At 41.6% G+C, this 22953-nt stretch overlaps 1 protein-coding gene across 1 annotated transcript in view; it reads left to right on the top strand.

Moving 5' to 3' along the window:
* The window catches only part of LONRF2 (LON peptidase N-terminal domain and ring finger 2), a 64263-nt gene that overhangs the window by 33148 nt on the left and 8162 nt on the right, over nt 1–22953 (top strand). The window contains exons 3-10 of the mRNA XM_019528475.1: nt 972–1090; nt 6133–6255; nt 7200–7361; nt 7923–8145; nt 10050–10149; nt 10498–10612; nt 11317–11438; nt 13036–13194. Of these exons, the coding sequence (XP_019384020.1) occupies nt 972–1090; nt 6133–6255; nt 7200–7361; nt 7923–8145; nt 10050–10149; nt 10498–10612; nt 11317–11438; nt 13036–13194 (1123 nt within the window). The remainder of the gene's footprint in view (nt 1–971; nt 1091–6132; nt 6256–7199; nt 7362–7922; nt 8146–10049; nt 10150–10497; nt 10613–11316; nt 11439–13035; nt 13195–22953) is intronic.

The following is a 22953-nucleotide window of genomic DNA, read 5'->3' as shown; positions in this document are numbered from 1 at the left end:
TAAGAATGGAATTAAACTTAAATCAGTAATGAATTGAGCAAGCACAGTGCACTTGCTCTTGAACAAGTTAATGCTGTTCCTTCACGTGTAAGCAGGATGCCAGCAGACCTCTGGGGAATCAATTCTGGTTATCTTCCGAAGCTGTGCAGTGCTGCTGGTCTTACTGATGGGAAACTGACAATCCTGAGAGTTTTGGCTATAATGGGGGCTCTGTGAAGGGCTGGGGTGTCCTTGCATGTTGCTCTAGAGCTGGCTGTCTGAATCCGGAAACTCCACTGTTCGGTAAAACATGGGAATGTTGGTTTCACTAAGCAGCAGCAGAGCCCAGGCTGATTATGGTATTGAAAATATTTATAATAGCGTATTTCAAGGGTTTGTAAAAGTAGTCATAGAAATACACAAGGCTTTGGAGGCCAACTGGCTAAAAGACTGTTCATCACAGAGTATATACTGGTCATGGGGAAGTACATAGGATAGCAAGCATAAATTGGCAAATGAGCATAAAGCTTGGGGTGTCTTACCTGTGTGCTTTCATAGTGAATTATGACATTTAGGCTGTGAATTGGACATCAGATTACTTGCTGCTTTCATCTTGACATTTAAATCCCACAATGTTGCTTATTTAGATTTTCTTTTCCCCACACTTACTATAATGTCCTGTAAGTAGGATGTCCACTTCAGATGAAACCACTTGAACAAAATAAAACTTGTAATCAAAATATAGAAGTGTAGCAGGTGGATGTCATTTGCTATGTATTCATAATCTCAAAAAATGTTCAGAACTTTTAAAATAAGTCGGCCACATCAACACTATGCATTTATTTATTTATTTATTTATTTATTTATTTAAACAAGTAAGGACATGCATCAGATTTTGTTGTTTCAAAGATTTTTGACCTATTTGGGTTTAAATTATGTTAGATTATTTCTATCCATACACTGGAATTCTTAATATCATCTTTATTTTCCAGCTCCCTGCAAATGTTCGTTAATAGCCCAGCGATCAGAACTGTATACATCAATGCAAAACTACCAGCAAGCTCTCCATGATGCAGATGTAGTCTGCCAAAACAAACCTCTCTGGCCAAAGGTACAACCCTTGCATGCTGCATAGAACAAAAGTAATGCTTCTTATCAAACTTCAGGGTTTTTCCATGTGGTAAGGCCAGAGCTTTGCAAACTAGCTTATGGAAGGAGATTTTGATAACCCTCAGGGGTAGAAACTTCTAATAAAAGCTTCAATTATGCCTAAAAGAAGCATGGATGAATCCTATATCTGTACTAATGCATAAAAATGTCTGTGGTGTTTATTGTTATTGGCCTTCTTTTGTGCTAATGTCTATGGTTCTGTTTTAAAAAAAAAAAAAAAAAAAAAAGTAGTAGTTCTAGGGGCAGAACCAGGCTTGTTCAGCTACTGATATCGGGGGATATCCTACTTGTGGAAGTTTCCTCTGACTCCTACAGTATTTCAGCCAGCCTTCCCTGCTGCAGAGCTTCTGAGAATTTGAAACTTCATTTTAAATCTGTATATTAGCAGTGTCGTTTAATGATTAATGTTGCAGTTATCTAGTTCCTAGATGTATCGTATAGCTACGTTTTACTTCCGTGGAAATAAGATTCTTTAGAAAGGAATATAGATGAGCGGTGCTCAACCTAAGACCAGATCAGCATCCAAAGGACTGGATCTGGCCTGCTACAAAAGGGAACAGTGGCAAGGGACTTGGCACTACATGTCCCTTTCCCTGTCCTGCACTGTGCCACTGACCCCCCTCTGCAGCCAGAAGTAAACTCTCTTCTTCTCTCCCTCTCTTCCCCCTAACATAGCCACTTCCCTGTAGGGATGTAAAAAGTGTTTAACTGATAATCGCAATGATGGGATACCCGGTTAGCTTATCTAGCTTATTGGTTTTGTTTAGTGAGGGGCAGGGCACAGTCTGGAAGGGCAGGGGGGAAGAGAAGCCCACGCAGTGTCCCAGCAGGAACTGGTAGGTGACAGGACAAGGAGGAGTGAGTGGTGAGGGAGACTAGTACCCATAGTGATTAAGTAGTAAACTGTAGTACCCACAGCAGTTGACTAGCAGTAACCCATAGTATCCATATGAGGTTAAAGATGAAAAGAGTGGGTGGCCTAATGATTTATCAATTAAGCAATTAGCTGCTGGTTCACAGGTACCTGCTCACTCTCTCCCAGTGCAGGGTTTCACATGGCCTGTGTTGTCTGGCTGGGCTTGTCACCACCTCCTCCACCCCTGTCAAAGGGCCCCTGGAGCAGCTCCTAGCAGCAGCTTTATCTGAGCTGCTGTGTTATTGGTTAACCATTTAAATGATATACTTAGAGAAGGTTAAACAGATATTTTTTTAATGTCCCTACTTCCCTTCCCACTATCCCCTGCCAGAGGGGAGTGATAGTCTGCAGTGCAGTCAGGTTGCAGGCACCTAGTCTGCCACTCTAAAAGGTTGTGCTCCACTGATATATATCATGGCAACCTGAAGCAGCCTAAAGTACAGTAGAAGTAGTACAACACCTCTTTGAAAGCAATAAGTGAATATGTGCTGGGGCAGTAGCTCCCTGTGTTGCCTCAGCTTCTTTCTGAGTGCCTAGCCAGCTCTGCCTAAAGTTAAATCCCCCAGTTGATGGCAGTTTCTCTTGCTTTGTAAGTCCTTACACATTTGATCAAGTGAGGTTACTGGACATTGCCCAGAGTGGGAAAACCTAAGGAGTTGTGCAGTAACTTCAGGGAAAGCTTTTTGACATTTCAAGTTTGGCAGCCCATGGAAAGGTCACATATAGAGAGGGCAGGAGAATTAATTCACAGTACAGTGGATCATTGCAGTCTACTCCCTGTCCTGTTTGTAGCCTGAGAGAGAAGTTCCTAGTTGAGTCTTGCTTTCAGGACATTCCCATTTAGCTATCCTCAAAAAACTCTTGAATTTTGAAGATGGATAGTCGTTTCTTTAGTAGACTAAATTTTAGTCACTACCACTTAATTTTGCATATCCTTCCAGGATCTCTCTTCAAATCATGAGAACAACATCCACGGAAGTAAGAAATTAATTTCTTTTTCTTGGATTTTTTTTCTTGTCACAGTTTTGTACAAAGAGAAAGTTTTAAATAAATAGAGTGACCTGAGTCCTAGAGCATCTTGGATTTTGGACAAGCAGGTGCTAGTGCTAGGGAAATAGATCATACTGTTTCCTATAGTCTCATCTTGGAAGAATGTTAACAGAAAATGAAGCTTCACACCACTTGTTTTCCATAGTGTTACTAACTAAAAATCCAATTATTTTTGGAGCCGGCTGCTATATCGTGTGTATTTCATCGCTGCAGAGTTCATAAGATGGTTATAAAGTGATCCTAGGTATGCCATTTGTATCTCACTGTCTTTAATGACAGAAATCTCTGTGATCCGGTGGCAAAGTTGTATATTTTCTGCTCCCGTGTGTGGTCACCATAGAATTCTTTTTTCTAAAGGTATCTATCTTTCAGGAAACATGCATCAGAAAAAGTACAGCATTCACCAGCTATAACGTAATGATTTACTTAAGTGCCTGAGCAATCCTCCTATGGAAAAGAGATTTTTTTCTGGTTGGCAGAGTCAGCTTATCTGGAAAGGATTTTTATGATACAAAAAAAAACACCTCTTAGAGAGAGATGCTCATGTCCTGAATTATGGAAAAGGTTCCTCCCTCTATGTTCAGTGACCACCAAGAGAGAGGAACCTGGACTTGCATGACAGGAGTTGGATTTGCCAGATCAATGCCTATATCCAGAAATCTCATTTGTTGAACAGTGCATAGGAAATACTAAATAATACTTGCAGCATTTGTGTGTGAGACTGTGTGCCACAACCTGTTCTCCAAATTTTGGCAAAATCTTTGTTGGGTTTTCCTATCTTACGCACATTGTTCCCCAGGACAGTTCCAGGCTGAGAGCAGCAGAGATGCTATTCATACCTACCTGGAGAGGATATGGCTGTCAGGCCTGATATTTGTCTAATATTAGACCTTCTGATGAACCATCTCGCAAAACTAGTCCTCCAGCCAGGACTAGAAGGGTTTAAAATGAATACCTGAATAAAGTGTCTTTTCTGGACCCCAGAAAAGAAGCTAACAAACTATTTCTCCTTGGTTGCAATGTCTATAATCTTGACTACTACATCAAACTAGTAAAATAAACAGTGTTGAGTTTTCTGGAACAGTTTTGCTATGGGTATATGAATGTGTGCATAAAAAAGGTGCAGTCATGTTAGTATATTTTTCTTGGCATGTTTGGGGTCTCTCTTGAAAATCACAATATTAATAGCTTTCCCAAAATATTGGTGCCTTAATAAGGACAACATTTTAGAGCCTTATTCTGCTTCTTGCTTTACTACCTAGATTGAACTCCTACCTGAATAGTTCTACATCTTAGCCTTAGAGTACTCTTTCCAGTATCTACACACTCCAGTCTAGATGACTATTTGCACATAGGAAATTTTCTAGTGATATCCAGATAGCGTTGAGTTTTACTAGATGGCTTTTTAGAAAACCCAAGACATGGAATTGGGTGATCTAGTCTTAGCCAATGTCCTTTTTTCTTTCTTATGGCAGAGGTCTTCTCCATGCCTTAGTATAGTGGTACTCAACCTCTTTGGGTTCAAGGCACCCCTTTGGAAATACCAGCTCTTAGTTTTTACTCATTTTTGGACTATGGAAAATAATAATAAAGCAATTTTTTTTATTGCAGAAAACGCAGGAAAACTATGATAGGTCAAAATGTTTTAATGCTGAATTTCTATTTTAAATCTCTGTTTTTGTTTTGTGATGCATGTTTGCACACTTAATAATGCTGACATTGTGTGACAACCGGCATTACCCTTGAAAGGATCTCAAGGAGCCTTGTTTACTCAGTCTTCCATTAAGTACTATTATATACAATGTATTATATACAATATGCTGTAATTTAGATGTCCACATTTAAAGAAGTATCCTGCTCCTCTCCTTAAAGGTGTCCAGCTGTGGAAATTCCATGGTAACATCTGTACACCTTAGTATGAAGATGAATACAATCATTCTACACTCATTTTAAAGCCTCCTATCTTTACGTAATAAGGTTACAAATCTAGTGTTGATGATGAACACTGGTGAAAATTGCTATCTGAGGATTTGCATTATCAGGTTAGAATTCAGTATGCTTTGCCATAGGAGATTGTGTTAACTATGCTCTACGGGAAAACAATCTGCAGTTTATGAAAGGAGATTTGAATTGTTCTGGCTGTGGGAAATTCTTAGCTGATGGGAACTTTTCAGAAGATGGAATAGCCCCTAGCTGCCAGTGACCGGGTTCTGCCCCCAAACTGCAAGCTGATTGAAGTAGTTGTTATAACAGACCCATGGACATTAGTACCTGAAGAAAGGAAATTTCAGGTAAGCATAGATTAATTTTCCTAAAATTATGATATGCTGGTCTCTCATTCAGCCAACCAAAATAAGTGACAAACCAACTCTGTCCTGGCAAGACTCCCAGCTGAAGTGAGAATATCCTATATCTGGAATCTTCTGCTCCTTCAATCTACCCCACCCCACTACTTTTTCCATGCAGTTTCATTGCTGCTAAAATCGTGTTTGGTATGTGAAATAATTCAGTCTCTTGTTACTTGGGCCCCATGGGAAATCTAGGATACCCCATTCTCTAAACTTATCCTGTGTCCAAAAAGTGGAGTAGTGTTGATGGGCAAAGAGTCTGATGCCCCCAGCCCTCTTGTATTAGCTGAATAATGTTTTTTGAGGGAATGAAAGCAAGAGGAAAATCAAGAGAACCTGAAAGATGCTCTGTTTCTATTTGTTTAAAGAACTTTTTTGGGGTTGGTGAAACAAAGAAGAAAGACACTAGTAGAATAAGGGAAGAGAAATTGTGAAAGTTAAACAGGTAGCTTTGGAACAGGTAGTGTTTGTCTGTTTTCTGACAACAGGCAGTGCAGATTGAGTAGATAAGGGAAACTTTACACAAAACCTTCATCTACAATTCTGGCTTCTCTTTACCTGCCAAATGAGATGAGCTTTCAGGAAATCATAACATTGTTCATTGGTTTCTTGTTGCAATTTGCTTCTTTGAAAAATATGAAACTTAGGACAAATTCTTCGCATGAACAGGGTCATTATGTGAAAGCAAAAGCTCTTTATGGATTGGGGAGGACTGAGGAAGCATTGAAGGAGTTCCTTTATTGTGTTGCCTTAAATCCTGAATGGAGCTCAATGAAGAAAGAAGCTCAAAAGGTATAGTTGCTTTGTAGTCTGCATATGAAAAAAATGTACCTTTTTGTCTCCCTTGTACCCCACTGTTAAGGAAGGTTCTTTTCACAAAGAAAACTTCCACATTCCTACTAAGCATTTATTTAGTAAACTAACAGCTAAAACTTCCCTGTACCACATTGTGCAGTGCTGAGTCACAGAAGAAACTACATTGCTCTATATCCTCAAATTCAAGAAATATGTTGGTCCTCTGTGGGTACAAGATCTAATTTCTTATCATCTGCCCAGCACCAAAAGCCAAGCTGCAGAAGAAATTTTTAGGGAGGCAGCAATATGTACTGAGGCTTGTACTGCAGGCAAAAGAATCCTTTCTTCCAGTACTCTGCACCTGTGAAGCAGCAGCTTTACTTATTTGGGAACCTGTGGCCAGTGTAGTTTGGCCTCGGGCAGGAAGATCTTTACAATGAGGGTTTTAGGAATAGGGAAGAGGATGTTGGAGGGAGGGTAAGTGATGGGACAGGGTGGTATGAAAATAGGCAGCTGATAGGAGGGTGACAAAGGGACTGAAATTTTTGGTGAAGGGGAAGGAAGGGAGGTGGACTTAATTTTTAAAGAGGAAGTAACCTGCTTGAGGTTTGGAAAAACAGAGCTGCTGCTGAATGTGGGAATAGTAGAATGATTGCAAGGGATAAAGGGTCATGGAGTGAAGATGAGGAAACAAACTCTGCCCAGGAAGGCATTGGAGACCTACAGACCCTTTGGCATGCTGGGGAGGTGAGGGAAAGAAATTCCTGTGAAATAAAGGAGCAAAGAAAACTGGTATGTAGGGAGTTTGCTTATAGGAGAATGGTAGATGGGTGCTAGGTTATTCGCCTGTAGAAGATAAATGAATTCAGTGCCCTTAACTAAGCAACACAGAGTTATTGAAATAGGCTTATCTTTAAATTCTTTTTCTTTTAATTGATTAGATAATGTGTGAGATGTTCTTCCCAGCCTTTGAAAATGTGCATGATAGCCTCACAGCACCTTTTTGCAATCGGCCATCCAATACAAGGTTGAAACCTGTATTTTTAAGCAGCATAAACGCACGATCTACTGTTGAGGATGGCTCTAATGCTGGGTGTTCAAAGGTAAAGAATAAAATATTCGACATAAATCCCAAATTAATGTGTGAAAATGTGTAACATTTGTCTGATTTACCTGATGTGAATGGTCATTGCATGTACTTAAATATTGGCATGACATAGAAACATAGTAATTGCAAATTTACCTTTCCTTTCTAACTCTCTGAGATGACATGAAGATGAACCGGGAGGGCGGGGGGTGGAGGGTGAAATATGAATTCCATTTAGATTTGCTCCTTCTCTGAGAGGGACCAATAAAATGGGGAATATAGAAAAAGGATAACATCTCTTGCAATGTAAATCCGGTGTTTTTGTGTTGTAGTCCATGCACTGTGAGAGTGCATGAGATAAGAGGTGGGGTGGGTTCTGTTGGAAAAGAACAAGAACTAGGATGAAATGAATAATCCTATAACTTTTCAACCTTTTGAGCACGCAGGTTTTGCCTAGATTGGTTGCTACGACAGCATTGCCATCTTTCCTTTAGTATGGAAATGATCATTGGAAAAAATAATGCAGAGTAGTAGTAAGAGAAGCTTTTGCCTGACTTTGGCTTGTATTTTGGTTTAGGATACTGTATTCAGGTTAAAAACACCATCCCAGGAGTCTGACTTCCTTCGAAACACTGATTCGTCTGCCTCACATCCTGCCCTGGATCTGTATTGTGAAGACAATAAGAAGTCCTTGGGAGCAATTCTCTCCAGTTTACCTGGGGATAATTTAAAAAGAAAACTGTCCAGTGATTTGAAGGATTTGCAAAGTTTGGATGTTCCTAACAAGATTCCTAAAAAAGGTCTGTCTTGTAGTTTAATGGGGGTTCTTCAGCACTTCTATCATAAAATACTAGTTCTTTTTACTTGTTGTAGATTAAATACTCTTTGGTGATACAGTACATATTCACGGACTTAAAATACTTGCATCAGTAAGGAAATCTACAGAAGAACTTTAGATAGCTTGTTGTTCTTGTTTTTTCCCCCCCAACAAATGGAGCTATTAAAGCCTTTCATTGTTTAAACATTATTAATAGTTTGAACGTTCTTAAAGACCAATATTGATTAATTCAGTGAACTTTTATTTCTCATCTCCAATAGAACGCTTTTAATGTTTATACCACCAGTGGCTTATCAGTTGTACTGCAGGTGACAATGGTACATTTATTTTGCCTCTGAGGTACAACTAACCTTTAGTATCTGTCTTTATGAAATAAACAAGGAAACTAATCATACATCCAAAAACAGTCATACAAAACTATTTTCCCAAGAAAACAAAGATCCTATTTAAAGAGAACAGTCCCACCCTTTCTGGCATTTTGATAGCTATGCAAGCACTTGGTATGATTTTCAAAAACAAAGACTTCTAAAGAATGTGGTGTTGTGAAAAAATGCTGAAGGCAGTATTGTACTGTCTTGTATTATAATAACTGTTTTGTAGCACTGTCTTTTATTGTAATAACTAGTTAATTGGAGCCCCTGAAATCCCATAATACCTTTTCTTTCCTTTCACACCTGGTAAATATGACGTCTGCCTCAGAATTAACACAGTAAATGCCAGTGTCTTCCAGAAATGTTCAACCAATAGCTCGATTTCCCTACCTTGCCACTCTGCTCTGCAGAGTTCTCTCTCCTGTTAGAGAGAGAACTCTTTTACAGTAGATTGTGAACTGCAAGCCCAGGCAGTAAACAGAGGGGGGAAATCTGATCCTCCTCTGCTTTCAACCCCAGAGATCACATTTCACACTTAACCATTAATTTTTTTCACATGAGACCTTGACCCCATGTAACTTCTTGCTGAGCAGCAAATTTAAGCTCTTGCTATTGTTTAGAGACCTAGCACTCAAAATATAGGGTAGAGATGAGGGTTTTTCTGTGACTACAGTTAATTTATAGGCCACAAAACAGTGATACTACCCACTCTGGTTTATATCAAGTATAGGTTGCAGAAGACTCATGGCAAATTATCCTGTAACAAAAGTTCCTTTTTTGTTTTAACAAATATTTAGCTTTTCACCTGTTTGGTTTTTCCAGAAGAGGGTAAGGAGCTGGAGCTTAGAAAAGCGAAAAACTGGGAGTCAGGGCATTGTCCAATCTGTTTTTAGGCATTTATGCTTTTCTCAAGAATTGTCTGCCGTATCCACAGACTAGTTAGGGTGACTTAAGTATGATCTGTGGGTCCAGCTGACCTGTTGCCAGGATTCCTTAAACTCTTAGCCTGACCATCTTAGCTAGAATTGCATGCTTTAGGTCATGCCTGAAGAGTTTAATATTCTTAAAGCTTGGAAATGTATTTAACGATTTACTAAAACAGCAGGCCATGCAAGAGGTTTATAAACTCTTTTTCATGCTTGAAAGTTATGCACTCCCATTAAGAAATCTACAAACAGTGCTGAAACAAAAGTTCCCAAAGGTTCATATGTATGTAAGCAGTTCAACCTCTGGATTTATGCCTAATGGCCTGACTATGGGCACATGGAAAAGATGAAAAACAAATCTGTAGTTTTCTAAATCTAACCTTACAAAACAGGGAAAAAAGTGTCATTTAAAAGTCCAGATGGAAAGCAGGCTTTTGGGAGAAATAAGAGGGTAGTAGAGAGGAGATGTAAAGAGTTACTAATGAAAAATCAGTATGGAATCACTACTCTGGTTTCAGAATGCTATTTACTTGAATGTTTTATCATATATAATTTTTTTAAAACTTTAGATGACCCTGTTTTACCTGAAAGCTCCATTGCCACTGCATCAAGTGGTGTACCAGCAATCCTTGTGGAAGCATCTGACTTTGAATGTTCCCTCTGTATGAGGTATGACTGCATATATCTGATTCTGTTGATAGGGTAGGCAAAGATTGCTCGATTTGAAACGAGCCCAACACATTTTTGTTTCATGTACTTTTTGGCTGAATTTAGCATCTCAACTTTGCAGATTAGAGTGGTTGAATTTGTTTTTCTAATGTGTTGATGTAATGGATTTATTTTAGAAATCAAAGCTTATTTTATAGTAATTGAGTAGTGAATAGAAATGTCGTTTTCCCTTCTGTGTCAGTCTTATGTCAAGTTTAGTAACTTATTTTTGTCTTCTTTTAATATCTAGATTGGTTGTTTATTGGAATAATTTACACATTTTTGTGTCTTGCCATCGACCTTGTTCAGGTTATTCTATGAGCCTGTTACCACTCCTTGTGGACATACATTCTGTCTCAAATGCCTTGAGCGTTGCCTTGATCATAACCCTTATTGTCCACTTTGCAAAGAAAAGCTATCAGAAGTAAGTGTACTCTCTTGCATTAAAATGTTTAAAGCAGTGGTTTATGGAAGCCCTATTATTACCCAAAATGTTTTCTTTACATACAACAGAACATTGTAAAGGGGAGTATAGTATTGTCGTGCTGTGCCTCATTGTTGACATGCACATTGAATATTTTCACTATTATGCACTTAAAATGATTCACGAGGATGGGATATGCTTTTACTATATCCTGTCTTTTGAAATAAGATGTTTTCATTTCTTTGGCTGAGCAGTGCTAATCAAAGATGGTGACTCTGTAGTGCCATAATTGCAAGTATCTGTTTTGGCACAAAGGTAGCAAATAGGGCATTCTCTGCAACTTTCACCATTTTTGGTAGAGAATATATCCTCTGCTGCAGGGAAATCTAATAGCTAGACTTCTCAGGTCGCAATCACTTCATATCTCCTTGGATCCTTTGCACCAAATAGACAGCACTCACTTTTTCTTGCATGTTTTACAGCCCATAATAAATATATTGTTTCAAGATTAATGAGCAGTAACAAGATTAATGAGCAGTAAAAGGAATGGTATATTTCAAAATGAGTCTTTAAATGTTTAAAGGAACAGGAAAAAAAGGCTTAGTATGAGAGCTGAGCTATTCTGTTAGGCTGACATTTGGAATGGGGAATAGATGTAACTGATTTTTTTTAATTGCCACGCTTAGTTTAATTCTCCTTTGTAGTTTTTGGCAAGCAGAACTTATAAAAAGACTGTCCTTACAGAAGAACTTATAGTTCGTTACCTGCCTGAGGAATTGTCTGAAAGGAAGAAAATTTATGAAGAAGAAATGAAGGAATTATCAAAGTAGGTAGTTTTATTCTTACAATTTTTCTATTATAAAATGTTATTTTTACACTGCTTCCTAATCTTTACACTGCAAAAGGCTTCCATTTTTGTGAAAGTAGGTGAGGTGAGTTCACTGAATCTCTTGCTGACTTATTTGAAGCAGGGGGGAGAGGCTAGGATTGAATGGAAGATATATGCAACAATAATTTAAGCTATTTTCCAAAGCAAGGACAGTACAGATTTGGAAGTGGAAGAAAAATAAGTAAGTGGTAAGTTTATGTGCTTTGGAGAGTCACTATAAGTAGTAAGATTGGATGTTCTATCAGTGGCAGTCTTTAGTTGCTGTACAACCAAATAAAAAGGGTTACAGGAAAAGTTGAAGAGTAATTTGAAATATATGTTAAGCTTCTGTAGTTTTGTGAAACTAACTTCTTAGTTTCCTTTCGTTCCTGTCTTATTAACTGTAATCCTAAAAATCCTCCCTGGAGTCAGCCCATGGTTCAGTGGTAGAATGCTTGTCTGCCACACAGAAGACCTAGGTTCAATTCCTGGATGCTTATACAACTACACCTATGGAGGCACCAAACAGCTGGACTCAGTCTGGCCTTTGGATTCTGTCTCAATGGCCTAAACGGGGGATGGACGGTCTGGGTAGCCTCTGCTCCTCCCTAGGCATGTGTGTCAAAGGACTTGGTGACCTCTCATGTATACACCATGATCTGGAGGGATTGATGGTTACCAAACCAAAAACCTGAAGTAGACCTTACATTTCAAAGTGGTATGTGTATAGATATATCATACACCAGGGATGTCTAGTTCAGATTAGTTGTTGGCCATATTTCCTGCCTTGACCATGCCTGCAAGCCACACCTGTTCTTACTGCAAGTGCTGCTTGGGCTGTCAAAGATCCAGCTGTTGTGGGGACTTAAGCAGCTGGGCAAGAAGCCCTGCCACCGTGGCCAGAGCCATCATTGCAGAAGGAGGTGTTGACATGACAAGCAGCCATCAGGTTTATTTGTATTCGGGGCCCCTAGTGTATTTCCTGTTGTTTGCCTCTGCCCTGGAGTATCCTGATTTTTCCATGGCCACTGGCAATGTAAATGCTAAATCAGGCAGAAGCTGCAGTAGGTGTCGTGCCAGCACATCCCCGTGTGAGGCTGAACAGGCGCAAACCTTAAGAGTGGGCCCCTGCGGAAGAAAGTGAGCTGGATGACCAATCGCTGTAGCCTTAATATCGTATGTTAGACACCCTTGGTATATTGTATTATATTCTAGGGAAACTCTCAGCTAAAAGATGTACATCTGTTACTTCTGTACAAATTATAAACATTTGCCTGTGCACACACTTGAGAGAATGTTTTCCATGTCTTGTCTTTATTCTGTTTTAAGAAAAAAAAAATTGTGCCCAGAGTACATGAATAATAGGGAAAGTCCTAGAAGTTTTAGCATTTTGTAAATGTGGCAGAATATTGGTGCTGGCCACTGCCAGATTGTGTTTTACAGCTTGTGAGTCTGAGAGAACCTCTCAGATGAAGTCTTGACTTAGACTTGTGCTTACTGAAGGCATTACCTGAAAGGAGACTGACAGGGTTTTCTTATACATTGTATTTTGCAGTTTGAATAAAGATGTTCCAATCTTTGTGTGTACTATGGCCTTTCCTACCATCCCGTGTCCACTTCATGTCTTTGAGCCACGTTATCGGCTAATGATAAGAAGATGCATGGAAACTGGTACCAAACAGTTTGGCATGTGCTTGGCTGATGAACTAAAAGGGTAAGGAAGTGAGCAGAGGACATCCCTCTTGGAATGCTTTCCAGAGCCAGTGAAGAACTACATTTGATTTGATTATTTCAGCTCTCATATCCGAAACATTTGTATTTCGTGATGTTTTTGATAATTTACAAACATGCATAACTTCCTGGTTCAAACATTAAGGTGGCTGATGCTCTAGCTAATTAGACATTCAGCCTTTTATTCTAGATTTCCGGAAATACTGTTTTAAATGCAGATGTGTTTTGAAATATTAAACGTGTAAACTTTAGTAAATTATAATGGGGGGAAAAAAACAAACCCAAAGACCCAAGAGATCAAATGCTTACTTTATAACACCATTGTTATGCATGTAAGATTTGAGTTCATTAATATGACGACAGCCTTTTCATCCAGTAATGTTCCCCGTTTTTACCGACAAATTCAGGGTGAGGTTACTCTTTTGTCTGGCCTATAACATTTCTTCCCAAATTCTAAGCCTTGTGGTTAGGGTCAGACTTATGGTTAACCAAATGCCCAGAGAGAATCTAGAACTGAAGTGAACTTCTTGCCCGGTATATACAGACACCCCCCATTTCTAGGAGTGGAAGAACCCTAAAGAAGCCACAGAAGTTGTGTTTACCTTTAATTATGTAGTGAAGCTGTGAACACGTATAGTAAAATCTCATGGTGGAGTACTTAACTGCTTTGGAGGGATGAAGTAAATTGAGTAAGTGGATTCCCTGATGTACCCTTAAACATGTAGACCATTTTCCCCACACTTCTTACCTTTCCTAATTTTAGCAAGGTTTTTTGTATGGTCTTCCACAACATTCTTGCAGGCAAGCTAAGGAAATACAGGCTGGATGAATGGACTGTAAGGTGGATAGAAAACTGGCTGGAGCATTGAGGTTAGAGGGGTAGTAATCAATGCCTCAATGTCTTAGTTGGCAGCCATAATCAAGTGGAGTGCCCCAGGGGTCGGTCCTGGGGCTGGTGCTCTTCAGTGTCTTCATCAGTGACCTGGAAGATGGCATAGAGTGCACCCTCAGCAAATTTGCAGATGGCACCATGCTGGGGGGAGTAGTAAATACACTGGAGGGTAAGGCTAGGATTCAGAGGGACCTAGACGCATTGGAGGATTGGGCCAAAAGAAATCTCCTGAGGTCCAGGAAGGACAAGTGCAAAGTCCTGCACTTAGGGTTGAATGGGTTGAATATGAGCCATCTGTGTGTCATTGTTGCCAAGAAGGCTAACAGCCAACTGCATTGGTAGGAGTGTTGCTAGTACATCAAGGGAAGTGATTATTCCCCTCTATTCAGCACTGGTGAGGTCACATCTAGAGTACTGTTTTCACTTTTGGGGGGCCCCCCCCCATTACAGAAAGGATATGGTCAAATTGGAGAGAGTCCAGCGTAGGGCGACAAAAATGGTTTGGGAGCTGGGGCACATGACTTAGGAAAGGCTGAGCTGGCTTTATTTGGTCTGGAGAAGAGAAGATGGAGATGGGATTTAATAGCAGCTTTCAACTACCTGAAGGACTAGTCTTCTCTTTCCCCAGCCCACTTAGAAGAGGATTTTTTGGCAGGCTTTTCCCTGCCCCTCCCCCCCTTCTGGAGACAGAGAAAGGAACTTTTCCTGCCTTCTGCCCCCTCTTCAGGAGACTTTGGTTTTTTTTTTTTTTTGGTTTTTTTCTTTCATTTTCCTTCCCCCTCCCCTGCCATTCTAGGAGACAGCTTTTTGCCAGCTCTTTGCTGGCTTTTTGGACATAGCCAATTCCCTGCGCTTTTTCATGGGAAATCAGCTATTTCACAGGGAACTGCCAAATTACATAATTTCCATGACATCGTGCATTTTGTGTAGGTCTCTATTAATGAGCTTTTGGAGTTGGGTCAGGTAATTCAATACAGAAGTTGAGGTTCACTGTAATCTTTGCTCTTTGGCTTTGAACTACAGTTCTTGTTAAATGACCCATCTGCAAATGAGTTGACTTCTTTCTTAGATTTAAAAATTATTTTCCCTAGCAGTTTGGCCACTTGTTAGAAGCTTTTAAGACTTCAAAACTTAGTAAATTTAAGATTAATCTTTTTTTTCCCAAATATGTAAGATTGTTATTATTTATTTGGTTGCATTTGCATTAGTCATATTGTCTTATTATCAAAGACCATTTGTATTTCAGTATTAAGTTTGCTATTAATTTACTTAAACTTGATTACTTGGTTTTGGTTTACTAGCCTTTGAGCCCAACAATCCATCCAGTTTTCCATCCACCTTACACTCCATTCATCCAACCCATATGTCCTTGCTAAAGTCAAGATATATCATGTCTACTGCTGTTCCTGCATCCACAGATGCAGTCATCTCGTCATAGAAGGCAAGCAGGTTTGTCAGGCATGACTTGCCCTTGCTGAATTCATGCTGATTTTTTCCTTATCTCCTCCTCCATGTGCTTGGAAATGGATTCTTTGAGGACCTGCTCTATGCTCTTTCCAGGAACTGAGGTGAGGCTGACTGGTCTGTAGTTCTCTGGATCCTCCTTCTTCCCTTTCTTAAAGATGGACACTATATTTGCCCTTTTCCAGTCATCTATGACCGTTTCCAATTACCACAAGTTTTTAAAGATAATGGCCAGTGGCTCTGCAATTGCAGCTAAATCCCTCAGCACCCTTGGGTGCTTCATGTCCATGTCCATGCCCTTGTACCTGTATGTGTCCAGCTTTTCTAAATAGTCCCTAACTTATTCTTTTGCCACCGTTGGCTGCTCGCCTTCTCCCCAAACTGTGCTACCAGGTGCAGTAGTCTGGGAGCTGACCTTGCCTGTGAAGACTAAGGTGAAAAAGGCATTGAGTACTTCAGCCCATCATCTGTCATGAGGTTACATTCCCCATTCAGTAAGGGACTCGCATTTTCCCTGATCTTCCTCTTGTTGCTGACATACTTGTAGAAATCCTTCTTGCTACATTTCATGTCCCTTGCTATTGCTAGCTGCAGTTTCAGTGGCCCTTAGGCTTTTCTGATTTCATCCCTGCATGTCCAAGCAGAACTTCTTTATATTCCTCCCTAGTTGTTTTTCCCAAGTTTCCACTTTTTATGTGTTAGTACACTGAAGAGAAGTTCCTTACTAAGCTCAGTTGTATCAGTTGAGACTCTTTGTGTCTTGTCAAAAGGCTATGTTGCTGCTTTGATGCTTGGAGCTAGGCTTCCCTAGTGGGCATTTTTGTGCTTGAGTGTCTGTCTGAACTTGTGCACTGAATTTTTTTGAAATTGTTAATCTAAGTCGTAAGTATAATCCAGAGAACTTAAATAACATTTGAGCACTACTGGCTGCTATAGAAAGCTAAATCATGTAACTGGGATAAACCTCTGGCTAAGTATCTATAACTAGAATTTGTGAAGTGGATAAATCAGGTTTTATCAGACGTAGTCTTTTCAGTAGTTAGAGAATTTTTCTTTATCTTTGTTTTAGTTGAGAAACTGATTGGAAGTTTAACAAAGCAGTATGTTTTGCCTCTTTCAGTCTGTGGGTCCAGACAGATAAGCCATTCACAACAAGGCAGAAAGGATAGGGACTTCAGTCTGGAGTGCCTGGTGCACAGTAGCTCTTTGTGCCTGCTTTTAGTCTCCCACCCCACCCTGGAACTGAAACTTTAAACTGGAGCAGCCTAAGCCTCTTTCATTTAGTTGTCTTGGTTTACTTTAGCTTGCTGTGGGGGTTAGGGCAGGTACGCATGAAGTAACCATCAGTAGCATCAGCGTCCGCTATTGTGGAGTAAGTTCTCCTTGTCGTCTTTAATGTATTTTGTTTGCTCCTTATCCCGAGGTACAAAAGTACTTGCTATTTCTAGCTTTTTGAAAACTTTTTATTGGTTTCTCAGCTGTCTTCGAACCTGTAGTGATTTGTTTGTCTTTATTTTCAGATTGAATAGAATTAAGTGAGAGAAGCTAAAATTAACTAGTTCTAAAATCTTGAAGGACAATTGTTGAAACACTAAGTAAAGATGGTACTACTTCCTTTTATATCTAAATTTAAAAATATTTTACAGAGTTTAGCAAAAACAATTTTAAAATTCTGTGGTGACTTGATAATTTTAATTCCATATAAAAAGTTTGCCATACAAATAATCATTTAAAAAATAGTAAATAAGGACTGTTTATTAGGGCTGTGTAAAGCTTCAGTTGCTGATTCGAGTCGGAGGAGATTCAGCAGCCAAATCTCCGAATCAGGAGACCCATTAATTTCTCTGAATAGAACTGGAAGCCTGGTCTGCAAAGCCCCCTCCAAACAGGAAGTGTGTATAGTGTATCCTCATGGTTAACAAAAGTGCCAACTTTAGTTTGTAAAAAAAAAAAAGAAGTTATGTTTGTAAATCAGATATCTTAATGTTTACTTGGTAGTGTGTGTCAACCTTCCTTCAGAAAAATCACAAGATTTGCACTAGTGTAAAACAAGATTAAAATTGATATAAATTGAGTCACCATAGGTGACCTAAACTACCCTAACATCTTCTGGGAAGAGCAGTTAGCCAGGGCTGACCGCTGGCATAGGTTCCTAGCTGACTTACAGGACCTCCATCTAACCCAAGAGGTGCACAATTCCACCAGGGGAAATGCCTTGTTGGACCTGGTCCTGGCCACAGGCGGCAACCTGGTGAAGGGGCTGCGGGTGCTCAACCACATGGGTGATGGCAAACATAGCCTACTGGAATTTACCATCCAGTGCAGGGTGTCAAAGGCCTGCAGCAATGCAGCAGCCCTGGACTTCAGGAGGGTGGATTTCAATGAGGTAAGGAGACTAGTCAGGGAGGCACTGAGGTCCCAGAGGGGAGGGGAGTTGGGAGTCCAAGAAGAGTGGTCATTCCTTAAGGAGACGATCCTCCAATCCCCATGTGGATCAAAGGGGGCACGAGTGCTCAAAAGTCCCCACGGCTCACCAAAAGCATCCAGGAACATCTCAAAGCCAAAAAGGAGGTGTACACCCCATGGAAGGGAGGGGCCATCACCAAGGAGGATTATACCTCTATTGCTCAAGATTCTAGGGGGGCTGTTAGGAATGCTAAAGCAGAGATGGAACTGGGACTAGCGACCCAGATCAAAGATAACAAGGAGTCCTTTTTGAAATACATAGCGGGTAAAAAGAAGGTACCAAGTAATGTGGGGCCTCTTCAGGACATGCTTGGTAATCTGGTGGTAGCACCAGACGACAAAGCTAATCTCTTTAACAGATTCTTTGCTTCTGTTTTTCTGAGCAGGGACCAGGGCATTCCTCCTGGATTCCAGATGGACCCAGGGGAGGTGCAGGCAGGCCCAGGGGCAGTGAGGACCTAGTCAGGGAACTTCTGGAGGGACTAGATGTGTTCAAATCAGCAGGTCCTGATGATCTCCACCCCAGAGTGCTGAGGGAATTGGCAGAGGACCCCGGCACAGTTTTATGAGTGCTCATGGTGCTCTGGCGAGGTGTTGGAAGACTGGAAAAGGGCCAATGTCCCCATTTTCAAAAAAGGGAGGGAAGAGGACCCAGGAAATTATAGGCCTGTTAGTCCTGTCTTGGTCCTGGGGAAGCTCTTTGAGAAGATTATCCAGGTGCACATCAGCAAGGGACCAGCAGGGGAGATTATATTTAGGGGCAATCAACATGGGTTCATTAGAGGCAGGTCCTGTCAGACCAACCTGGTTGCCTTCTATGACTAGGTCACAAAAGCCTTGGGCACAGGTGTTGCGGTAGACATAGTCTTTCTGGATTTAGGAAGGTCTTCGACACTGTCTCTCACCTCATCCTTGTTAAAAAATTAGGCAACTGGTGTTGACGCCTGCAGTCAGATGGGTCGCAATTTGGCTGGAGGGCCGCACTCAGAGTGGTGGTGGACAGGTCATTTTTGACCTGGAGTGGACCTGGACAGTGGGGTTCCCCAGAGCTCAGTCTTCAGGCCTGCACTGTTCAATGTCTTCATCAGCAACTTGGATGACGGCATGAAAAGCACCTTGTTTAAGTTCACAGATGACACTAAGATGTGGAGATAAGTGAGCATGCTAGAAGAGAGGGACGGGCTACAACTAGATCTTGACAGGTTACAGAGGTGAGAGGATGAGAATAGGATGGGTTTCAATACTGACAAGTGCAAGGTACTGCACCTGGGGAGGAAGAACCAGCATCATACCTACAGGCTGGGGAACTCCGTTTTTGTCAGCACAGAGGCAGAAAAGGATCTTGGAATCACTATTGATTCCAAGATGAACATGGGTCACCAATATAGGGATGCAGTCAGGAAGGCTAACCGCGCACCTTGCCATGCATCCGTAGATGCGTCATGAGCAGGTCCAAGGAGGTGGTCCTCCCCCTCTATGCGACATTGGTCAGATCGCACTTGGAGCACTGCGTCCAGTTTTGGGTGCCGCACTTCAGGAGGGATGTGGACAACATGGAGAGGGGCCAGAGGAGGGCCACTCGCATGATCAGGGAGCAGGGTAGGCCCTATGAGGAGAGGCTACAAGACCTGAACCTGTTCAGCCTCCACAAAAGAAGTCTGAGAGGGGATCTGGTGGCCACCTATAAGCTTGCCAAGGGGGACCAGCAGGCAATGGGAGAGTCCCTGTTTCCCCTGAGCACTACTGGGAGTAACGAGGAACAATGGCCATAAGTTGACTGAGAGTAGGTTCATCCTAGATATCAAGAAGCACTACTTCGCTGTCAGGGCAGGTAGGAGCTGGAACCAACTTCCAAGAGAAGTGGTGCTCACCCCTACCTTGGGGTTCTTCAAAAGGAGGCTAGACAGCTACCTACCTGTCCTGCGCATGGCAGAGGGTCAGACTTGATGATCTGCTTAGGTCCCTTTTGACCCTACCATTTACGAAACTGAGTTTCCTTGCTTGCTGACTTAAATCATTTTAATTAGACCTGTAAATCAATATACCTTGAGACTGAGTAAATAAAGGGGAATAATTTTTTAATGCATAGGAAACAAATGAAAGAAGAATCTTGTTCTGATGGCTGCTTTTTTTTTTTTTTTCTTTTTTAATGCCCAGAGACCTCTGACATGCTTTAAACTTCCCCTCTTAATTGAGTTTTAGTCACAGCAAAGATCCCAGAAATGTTTCATGGGATTTGAGATTTTGATGAAGAGAAGAAGCTGCTGGTGAGACCAGGAAATTCATGTAGTTAACGCATAATTTTCATACTCAAGGTATCTGAAGCACATGTCATGGAAGGAGCTAGAGCAGAGGTGTCAGACACAGCCTCTGGTGCCACCTGTGGGTCTCAGTGACCCATAGGCACCATGTTTGGCATGCTGGATGGCCTCACTTGCTGCATGGGGTATCTTTTTGTAACTCATATCTTGGAGTGGCCATTGTGAGCAGCCCATCCTCAGAGAAGCTGTGCACTGCTCCAGACCCATGCTGAATGCAGCTGCCGCTCCAGAGCTCTGCACCTGTGCTGTGCAACCCAGCAGCTGTTGCTCCAGGACCATAATGTGAGGCTAGTCTATGGGTCTGGTGCCATTCACCCAGCCTGTAAGGATGAGTCTGGTGGAAAGTTCTCCCTTTCCCATCCTGCACTAACTTGAATGGCTGCTGTATGCTTCTTTTAGAAGTTGAGGACACACGGTATCCTACAGCCCTCTGCTCTCTAGTGGGGATGGAGGGGGAGCACTGCTCCCTGATAACTGTCAGGGAGCCCTGTGGGGACCCTGCCATGGATCCAATGTACTCCAGTCTCTGAACACGCTCAAGTCACCCTGGGTCTATAGAGAGTTGGGGGGTATGGCAGCAGGTGACATTTCCCCCAGGCTGGAACTAGCCTCTCATCCACGTCCAGACTGGAAACTAGTTTGTGCACAGGCGCGGGTTATTTCCTGCAACTAGACCCATCTTTTTGTGCTGTTTCTGCCTCCCACTCTGTACCCCCCTGGTCACCCAAGAGGGGTGCACATTTTTAGGTGGCTGAAACCCTCTAATCAACTGATGGATGGGGGTAGCACTCCACCTGGACCGGAGCCCTCCTGAGGTTCCAGGAAGGCGCTTGTCCCCTAAGCACCTACCTTCTGGAGTGGGGGCCATTTTTCTGTTGTGGGAAACCTCAAAGGGCTCCTAGAAGGTGTTCCCAGCATGGGAGAATGAATTTTTGTACATGGAGCAGGAACCATAGTGCTAGCTAGAGATGAATGCCTATCAATGGCCTTGGTTTGCTGCATGATGCTTATATCAGTGCAGTGCTTAAATCTCTTCCTTCTCTGGCTTCTGATAACAAAGCAGAGGAAGTTGGTGGCCTACTGTTATGGGGCGGCTTCAAGTTACACACTTTAAAGCAGTGTTACACATGAAGCCAAAACCTGCCAATAAGGTCTTCCTACATGTATTTTCACATGTAACAGGCAATCCTAGATTAAGTAGCTAAAGAAAACAGAACAGCTAAATTCTAGTGAAAGTAAAATGGCAGGAAAGCATTGACCAGTTTTTAACCCAGAGTGAAGAACAGATATGCAGGCAAGTTTTTTTCCCCATCTAATTTGTAGCAGAAACATGTCAAATCTCACCTTTTAAGAATTTCTCCCTGATAGCAGATGTGATCAGGACAGTGCACAATTGTGGAAGGAAGTCTGTAGTTTTCAATATGGAGTAAAGATAAAGAACGACATTAATAAAATAGGTGAATTGGGTCACTAAGGTCTTAATTTTTTCTTTTCACCATTTTCTTTACCTAAACTATTATTAAGCTAGTTGAGGTGGCAGGATATGCAGCATGCTTCGTGCTAAGAGAAATGTCTAGATAAAAGCTGAAATGTGGGGCCAAGAGGAAATTGCCACTTACAGTAATGGAGTAATGGAAATTACAAGATCAGCAAGACTGAAAATGGAGAACACAAATTAAAGTTTTCCACGTAAGAGTTGATATAGTAGTCTGTTAACTTAAATATAAGATACCAAGACACCACAAAAGGAGACATTTTCATTTAGTCTGTACACAACTGTAAGATTTGACATAGCCAGCATGGTCCCCATCTTTAAAAAAGGGAGGAGGGAGGACCAGGGCAACTATAGGCCCATCAGTCTTACCTCAATACTAGGGAAAATCTTTGAGAAGATCATGGAGCACATCTGCGATAGGCCGGCTTCAGGGATGATGCTCAAGGGCTACCAGCACGGCTTCATTAGGGGCAGGTCATGTCAGACCAACCTGATTGCCTTTTACGATCAGGTCACAAAAGAATTGGATGCACGTGTCGCCGTGGATGTAGTCTTTCTGGACTTCAGCAAGGCCTTTGACACTGTCTCCCACCCCATCCTCATTAAAAAAAACTAGGCGACTGTGGCATTGATGCCTACGCAGTCAGATGGATTGCGGATTGGCTGAAGGGTCGCACTCAGAGAGCGGAGGTGGATGGGTCATATTCGACCTGGGGAGAAGTGGGCAGCAGAGTCTCCCAGGGATCAGCCTTTGGCGGCCCACGCTGTTCAATTTCTTTATCAGGGATTTGGACAATGGGGTGAAAAACAACCTGTTTAAATTTGCTGATGATACCAAAATTTGGGGTGAGGTGGGCATGCTAGTAGGGAGGGAAAGACTGCAGCAAGACCTGGATAGGTTGCAGGGGTGGGCTAGCAAAAACAGGATGCGTTTCAATACTAACAAGTGCAGGGTGTTGCACTTGGGCAGTCGTAACCAGCAGCACACTTATAAGATGGAAAACTCCCTTCTTGAGAGCACAGAGGCAGAAAGGGATCTTGGAGTCATTATTGACTCCAAGATGAACATGGGCCGACAATGCGAGGTCACGGTTGGCAGGGCTA

The sequence above is a fragment of the Crocodylus porosus genome, unplaced genomic scaffold, assembly GCF_001723895.1.
Source record: "Crocodylus porosus isolate Cpor-Errol unplaced genomic scaffold, CroPor_comp1, whole genome shotgun sequence".
Lineage (NCBI taxonomy): Eukaryota > Metazoa > Chordata > Crocodylia > Crocodylidae > Crocodylus > Crocodylus porosus.
Note: the sequence above shows the minus strand (reverse complement) of the source record. Positions and strands in the feature narration are given on the sequence as shown.